Consider the following 8,437-nt stretch of genomic DNA (forward strand, 5'->3'; position numbering starts at 1 on the left):
TTGATGAAGAATGTTGCTGCTTTTGCCCTTATCTGAAGAGTCTGTCTGAGACTAAGGTAAAGAGTTTCAGAATAATTGCATAGACAAAGGATGTCTCACAAATGCCCAGAAGAAACTTTGTCTTCTGGTTTACTCTCATTAAAAGCATTTGGATCAAGCATAGAAAGCTTAAAAAGAAAAAGTACAAAATGTATGGTTCAAGGAATAAAGGGAAGTAAAATTGAGCTGAATCCAAGTTCAGGGAGATATGATCTCAGTGCAAGATTCCACCCAGCAAAGCTTATTGTTTGTGTTTGTAGTTAAACAAGAAATAGTTATGTCATGTCAGATGTTATTACCTGGTTATTGTTTCATTTGGAATGAACTACAATCCAGAAATGAAGGGCATACTTGTGATCCAGATCTTAAGGCTGGAAGACACAATCTTTTGATCCAGATCTTAAGGAATAGTGGCCATGAAATGCCAGGGACCAGCCTCAGCATTGAGAGGGGCTCTGAAAGAAGAGGTGTCTGGGAGCAGAGAAAAGAATGACTAGAAGTCAAATTGTGGGTCCAAGTTGGCAGCCTAGGTTCTGCTGAGATGGTTTTCCAGACCCCCTCCCCGTCTCTGCTTCGCCTCCCTAGCCCCACCCCCTTTCTGTGTGTGTTCTCTGTTATAGACAGGTTTTTTGTTTGTTTGTTTGTTTTTGTTTTGTTTGTTTGTTTGTTTTTTCTATTATAAAAACCGTCTCTGCTAGAAAAATTCTAAAAGCTATCTGGATGGTTCATGGGTTTTTCTGACCAAAGTCAAAAGAGCTGCTATAAAAAAGTATTGGCCTTTTGACCAAGTCAGAAATCTTGGTAATGCAAAATTCTTGAAGAGTTATTTTGTTCTCCAGAGATCTCCATACAGCTCAGCTCTTGCTAGAGAAAAATTCTGAAGAACTGCTATCACTTTCTGCTAGCTCATTTCATGCAGACCAAAAGTCCATTTTTTAATTTACATATCAATTCAGTTATTTATTCCAGGTTCCCTTCTGATTATCCTATGAATCAGCATCCTGTGACCCCAGCCCTTTGATTCTTAGGAAACAGCAAGCACACATTTTCTTTTAATATTGCAAAAGAATTTAGAGGTCTTCTTTCTGTCTCTGTTAAGAACAGAGAATAAACTAGCTGGTTGGGACCCTGTCTTGAAATTACCATTTCTACCACACTTGGGTCTAACCTTGCTGTGTCCCAGGCTGACCTTGAATTTAGGAATCTGTCTGCTTTGTATCTTCCTGCCTTTTATCTTTCTGACAAGCTTGCTCATTAATGCAGCTGCCTTTGTTCCTTTAGCCCCTCATAAAATTCATATTGTATCCTATTTTTTGCGAAGTTGAGTAATTATATATTTTCAAACTCATGTGTGTATCCAGAGCTCTTTGCCTTAAGGGCTGTCCTGAAGGTCCTAGTATTTACTATTTGGCTGAGACATTAGCCACATCTTCCACTCCTGGATTTATGCTGTCTCTGATTATCATGAAGTCATTAATGTTAACAGAGAGAACATTCCTTGGAGGAATGTGAAAATATGTGCATTATTGGCTCTTACCAGGTCCTTGTCCCAGGGGCAGGAACCTGGTCATTCTGTCCCCACCAGGGCTTCTCAGGGCTCAGCAATGAAAAGTTTAGGCCCATTCATGGTAGTATACACCTTTAATCCTTGGAGACAAAGGCAAACAGATCTCTGAGTTCAAGGACAGCCTGGGACAGAGCAAGTTCTTGGTGAAGAAAAGTTTAATCCAGGCATAGTGACTCTCGCCTTTAATCTCAGGATTCAGGAGACAGAGCCATGCAGATCTCTGAGTTCAAGGTCAATTTAAAGAGCAAGTTCTAGGTTAGCCAAGCTTAGGCAGTAAAGGAGTTGGAAAAGAAAGCTGTAAAAGAAAGGGGCCATGTTCCAGACTCTGTTGCTTTGTCCACATGGCTTTAGAGTCAAGAATAGAAAGGACAACTGGGACAGTTGTTGCTGGTTAGCAGGAGCTAAGAAATTAGTGGTGATTAAGAAGAGACTAGCATCACTGAAGTGAAATCTTCTGAGAAGTGTTTTCTAAGAGAATGAAGAAGCTGTGTTTCAGAGATTGCCAAGGTTATACTGGTGCTGCAGCTGGACTTGGTAATGTGTAAGAATCACCCAGGTGGCACTGGTTTTGAAGGCATGAAGAGGTCATGGAGAGCAGCTGAGGCTTGGGACTGTGAGAGGCCAAGAGAGGCCACTAGTGAAAGTGCAGCCTCAGTTGCAGTTGATGGCCCAGGACTGAAGGGATCATGCAAAGAAGTTGAGGCTTGGCACCATGAAGAGAGCCTATGAGAGGCTATTGGTGAAGCCTAGTTGCAGTTGAAGACCCCAGCGTTTTGGAGATGCCAGTACCATGGGATGATCACCAAGAACAGCAGTGGCATTGGAGTGGATCAACCTGAGCTTAGTGTGCTGCAGAGGGCAGAGCTGAAGAAGTGATGATAGCACCTTGGAGAAGCCTTGAAGATCACATGTGGATCCCAGAGATCGGAACAAGAACATGTAAAGTTGAAGAACATGAAGATGCACAGTTTGTAGTTTGCCCAGCTGTCTTTAGGTCTTGCTTTGGTCCAGTATTTCCTCACTATGATGTTTTAGAATTGTCATGTATATCCTGTGATATACATGTGGTATATATGTGTTGGAGGTATGTGATCTGCTTTTTGATTTTTGACTTTATAGGGAATTACAGTTATGTAATTAGATGAATCTCAGAAGAGCTTTTGAGCTTTGGACTTTTAACATTGTTGAGACTGTTAGAGACTATGGGACTTTTGAAGTTGGACTAAATATATTTTGCATTATGCTATGGTTAGGTTTAGCACTCACAGACTTATGTGTTTAAACAAGTCTATGGGTGCCAAGGAGTGGAATGTGTTGGTTTGAATATGGCTCAGGGAATAGCACTATTAGGAAGTATAGCCTTGTTGGAGAAAGCATGTGTCTTTGGTGGGCTTTGAGACTTTTCTCCTTGCTGCCTGGATGCCAGTCTTCTGAATGCAATCAGAAAAGGACATAGAATTCTCAGCTCCTTTTCCAGTGCTATGCCTGCCTAGATGCTGCCATGCTTCCTGCCTTGATGATAATTGACTGAACTTCTGAACCTGTAAACAGGCCCCAATTAAATGTTGACTTTTTTTTATTATGTATTTTCCTCAATTATATTTCCAATGCTATCCCAAAAGTCCCCTATACCCTCCCCCCCAACTTCCTTACCCACCTATTCCCACTTTTTGGCCCTGGCTTTCCCCTGTACTGGGGCATATAACGTTTGCATGTCCAGTGGGCGTCTCTTTCCAGTGATGGCCGACTAGGCTGTCTTTTGATTAAATGTTGACTTTTATAAGAGTTGACTTGGTCATGGTGTCTCTTCACAGCAGTGGAAACCCTAACTAAGATAGTAAGTAATTAGAGTACATTACATACATATATGAATTATCAAAACAACAATTAATAAAATTAAAACAATATTCTTGGTATTTCTTTTGGAAGCAGGCTATGAAAAATTGTCTTGGAAGTGTTAGAGCTTCTGGGAGTTGTTGACCAGTGGTAGCGTCCTTAACCTGTGTGCATGGATTACTAGGTTTAATTCCATAGACCAAAAAAAAAAAAAAAAAAAAGTTTAAAAAATTGTCGCTCTTTTAGATATGTTAAAAGTTATTCTTTGGATGAGAGTGCCTAATTTAAGATACCTTCTCTGACAAAACTGATTATATAAAATTACTGTTCTATAATAGAAAGAATACTGTTTGTGTATAGAATGGTGTGAAGATTTAGAGAGATGCTACTAAGAAACCATAGAAATTGTATATAAGTTTTTTTCTTTTCTCAGACAGAAGAGACCCCCGTTTTCTTAAAAGTTTGCAGACGTATCATCGTTTTCAACGATTTTATGGGGAGTCATTAGAATCAGTCACTTCAAAGACCATCACAACTCAAGGTCCTAAACCAAAGAAGGATTGTATTAAGTCCAAGAGCACAAAGGCACATGTATGTTTCTGTCAACATTTTATTATTATAAAAAGCTCTGTTTGCTATTTCTTATTGAATTGTTATTTGCTCATCCCATTGATGGGTTCTTTCCATAGATGTCTTCCTTTATTACTTATGTGGGTGTAGTGGTTTGAATTCAATGTCTCCTATAGTCTAAGTGTTTCTATGTGTCTCTCAGTTGGCAACACTGTTGGACAGGCTCAGGAGGCAGTCTTTGCTAGAGAAAGCATTTCACTGGAGGCTGGCTTTGAGTGTTTATAGATTTGCCCCTTTGAGTTGATTCTCTGCTTGCAGTTTAAGATGTAAACTTTCAACTTCTAGCTCCAGATGTTCTGCTTTGATTCTTGGATGCCCTGCCATCATGTGTAGGTACTAAAAAGGGGCCAGGGGAAAGAGGCAGGGAGGGGAGGATAACCCACATCTGGCCAGAGTTCCACCTATGTTCTGGGCAGGCAGATGTGGGAGGGCTGCCAGATGCTTTCTACTTGGCCCCTGGTGGGCATCTAAGCCTCTGGCCCACTCAAAAGGGGGTGAACAAGGGATAGCCTCTGAAACCAGGGGCTCAGGGCAACACCCTGTCACCCTGGGGTTACGGGAGAGAGGGCTTAGGGAGAGTGTTTCCTACACAGGCGAGAGTCTGTGCAGCAGGCCTTGATGAGCAAACTGTCTATGGTTTTTAAAGCTTTATTTTAGAAAGGCAGGGGAAAAGAGAAAAGGTAAAAGAGAGAGAGAGACTGGCCATGGCCAAGAGGAGAGTGTTGGGGCTGGTCAGCAGCTCATATGTCCGGGTTCGAGCCTGGAAGGCATCTTGAAATCTGGAAGAAAAGAGGGAGTCTAGGCGGGTTGAGAAATAATGGAACCAAGACATGCTAGTCTGCTCAAGGTTCAAATTTTTAATGGCGGACTTGCTTTATAAAAGAGGGGGGAAAGTCCATTCCTGCCATTTTATCCTTGGAGCCTGAAAACAGCTGCAGGTGATGATGTGGAGAATAGGGCATAATCTCCAGAATAGCTTGGGGGTGGGGTGGGGCAGGGTGGGGTGGGGTGGGGAGATGATGGGGGGTGGGCCTCTCAGCAGGTAGCAATATCTTGAAGAGGAACAGAGGCAGTGGCAGAACAATAGCGTGATCTAGGGAGGAAGGCTCCACCCTAAATAATCTCCTTAGTGGCAGCAAGGTCAAGTTCTGGCTAGCCTGCTTCAGGCTTATGGGAGGCTACAGGAGAGAAGGGAGAAAAGGAGAGAGAGAAGAAAGGTTAGAGAATAAGAAAGAAAGAGTAAGAGGGAGAGAGAGGAAAAGACAAAGAGAGAGGAGTGAGAGATGCTGTGGTGTATATGTGGAAGTCAATGGGGAGATGCTCTGGTGTGTATATGAAAGTCAGTAGGGGAGACGCTATGGTGTGCATATGGACGTCAATGGGAAGATTCTCTGGTGTATATACAGATGTCAATGTGTGTATGTGGAGGGCAATCAGGAGATGCTATAATGTATATGTGAAAATCAATGGGGAGTGCCAAGATATGTATATGGAAGTCAGAAGAAAGATCTGTGGAATCCTCTTCTTTCATATTTACATAGACTCTGGGGATTGCACTCCAGCATCAGGCTTTCAAGACAATCATCTTTACTTGCTGAATCATGACACTGGCCCTCTAATTTGTCCATGTAAAGTGAATTAAAACCATCTAATAAACCAAAATAAAAGTGGGTCCATACTGTTTTTAAATTAGTTAAGAACATTTATTTAGGTAAGTCGAATTATATGTGTCTATGTACTACACACACACATATACACACATATACATAAATATATGTACACATATGTGTGTATATGATCCCTCTCCACTCCTCACTTTCAGCCTTCTCTTATTTACTCATTAAACATTAAGGACTAAATGCCTTTGGCTTAGGCAATCTAGGCAACTTTGGTTCAATTTTGTCTCAAGGATCTCAGTCTAGAGAGAAAGAATTAGGCATGTTGGTACAGATATAGTAAACCTTGAGAAATTTGATAGATCATTGGCAGAGGAATACCATGTAGGTTCAGAAAGAGATCACAATAGAAATATCATAATCAAGTAGGCAATAGGAGGGTGACTTGATAGGAAAGGCAGCAGAAAGTCCCCAAAAATTCTAGAGAGTAAGTATCACTGCATAGAGACATGAAAGAATCTTTTCAAAGTATCTTTGATTTTATTACATTTACTCTTTTATCTTTAACATTGCCTAGACATTTAAGAAGTTATCTGCAGTAGGTCTTTATATTCACTGAGTTGAATTATTAAGTTTCCAATCAACAGCACCTTGATTAAAACATATTTTTATGATTATTCAAGTATATAGTCAAAGTCATCAGTGCATACTTAAAATGTCATTTAATTCAAGAAATATCTGTCTGGAATAGTTCTATCTCACCATGAGATGTGTGTCTTTCTGTTTGGGTAGGAGACCAAGGCTGAAATAATTAAAAGAGAGAATAAGAAGAGGTTAATTGCTGAGGAAGAACAAAAAGAAGAGCAAAAATGGAATGCCCTGTCATTTTCTATCGAGGAGGAGATGAGAAAGAATTTAGACTCAGGAATGAAGAAACTGGAAGAGTTCTTGAAATCATGTAAAAGTTGCTCAGTAAAAGCTCAGGTTGAAAGAGTCGGGTTACAGGCTTGCTTGAAAGCCTGGAAGGAACATTGCCAGGCTGAAGGTATGTGGTGCATAATTCTCTTGGCTTACTTTGGACTGGAGAGTTCATAGAGATGCAGATGCGATGGTGGTGCTTTGTCACCAGTGAACTAGAAATCTGTTTAGTAAGACGTACAAAGGATTATTGACTCTGTAGTCAATCAGCAATGAAATCTCCATGAGGAGGCCAACAGCAAAGGCATAGAATATTCCTAAGCACAACTAACTAGGTTTAAACTAACTGCTGACTGGGCATTGTTAACAGATCCAACAGAGGGAAGGCACAGAGGGAAGAACCCATTACTCACTTTTGAGTTCTGAAGCTTAAACATTTTCTTTCTAGATAGGTTGGTGTGTATGTTTCCCTACTTAGTTTCCCCTTAGTGGCTGTGATAAAATACTTTGATAAAAGCAACTTAATGGAGAAAGATATTATCCTGTCTACCAGCTTAAGAGTATAGGGTTCATCATGAGATGGCATGTATCAAAGTAGTGGGAAGTTGAATCACTGGTCATATCATATTCACAATAGGAAGGCAGAGAAGGATGGATAAATGCATGTTTACTTCAGTTCTAATTTTATATAGCCCAAGACTCCTGCAAAGGACATGGTTCCACCTGCAGTTAGGATGGGATTTCCTGGGTCAATTAATCTAATAAAGATAATCTCATACAAGCCTGTTCAGAGGCCTGTTGCGGCCCGACCAGCAGTCCGCAACGTGAACGGTTCAACTGAGGATGGCAGTTCGAGCTGAAAAGAGAGGATACTAGACGGGGAGGGAGAAAGAACGAGGCCAAGACAATTTCATGTTCAAAGCCTGCCTTTACTAGTTTTGACATTCAGTTATAAAGGAAGGGGGAGGGAACCCGATTTCCTGCCAAGTAACTCGGGGTCCAGTAGCAGGATGAACACGTGTGTGGCTCCAAGCAGCAAAGCGACAGGGTCCAGCAGTGGGCGTGGCAGAACAAATGAGCAGGAAACTCCACCCCTGAGCCAGCAGGTTCCAGGCTGGGGGAAGGGAGACCACAGAGGCCCATCTTCCAGTTGAGTCTAGATTCTGAAAGATTTACTGTCAACACCGGTTGGTTGTTGACAGTACAGACTTCAACACTAATTACCCCTACTATAGAGACGTTTCCCAAGGTCAATGAGGATTCCATGTATGTTCCTTTGCAAGTTCTGTGGATGGGAAAAAAAACACAGAAAGATTAGGATAAAGTAGAATTGAGTAGATAGAGTGTGTAAACTGGTTGGAGGTATATGATTTACCTTAGCATATATTTATCTTTCTCTCCAACCAATACACTGAACCAGGATTTGCAGTTAGATGTGGCTTAAAGGATATAATGCTTTCATTTAAAGGTCACCTGTAGGTGCTGTAAAATTAAAGCAACGTTCCTTCTGGGATTTCCAAGTTCTTCTGTCCAGTAACAAGAAATTGGGCAGGACCAATGGTTATTGGTAGAAGCAGAGACAGGTTGGTAAGGAACAAAATGCTTCCAGGAGACATCAGAAATCCAGTGTTCTTGTTCTCATGCCCAGAGTTGTGACCTTTTATAAGTCATCTAGCTCTTGCTTACTCTCCATATGCACACTGAAGTTTTTAGTTATGTGTGTGTGTGTGTGTGTGTGTTAGCAGAGGGGAGAAACAGATGCATAAGAAGATATTACATTCCCTGAAGCTGGAATTCCAGGTCACTGTGAGGCTTCCGACATTGTTGCTGG

The 8,437-nt window shown here is 41.3% G+C and overlaps 1 protein-coding gene across 3 annotated transcripts in view; it reads left to right on the top strand.

The window, feature by feature from the left end:
- The window catches only part of LOC110300352 (probable ATP-dependent RNA helicase DDX60), a 111,953-nt gene that overhangs the window by 32,546 nt on the left and 70,970 nt on the right, over positions 1–8,437 (top strand). For all 3 annotated transcript variants that reach the window (XM_021170508.2, XM_029480658.1, XM_029480657.1), the window contains exons 13-14: positions 3,876–4,033; positions 6,481–6,733. In XM_021170508.2, coding sequence (XP_021026167.1) covers positions 3,876–4,033; positions 6,481–6,733 — 411 coding nt within the window. The remainder of the gene's footprint in view (positions 1–3,875; positions 4,034–6,480; positions 6,734–8,437) is intronic.

This window comes from Mus caroli, chromosome 8 (assembly GCF_900094665.2).
Source record: "Mus caroli chromosome 8, CAROLI_EIJ_v1.1, whole genome shotgun sequence".
In the NCBI taxonomy this organism is placed as follows: domain Eukaryota; kingdom Metazoa; phylum Chordata; class Mammalia; order Rodentia; family Muridae; genus Mus; species Mus caroli.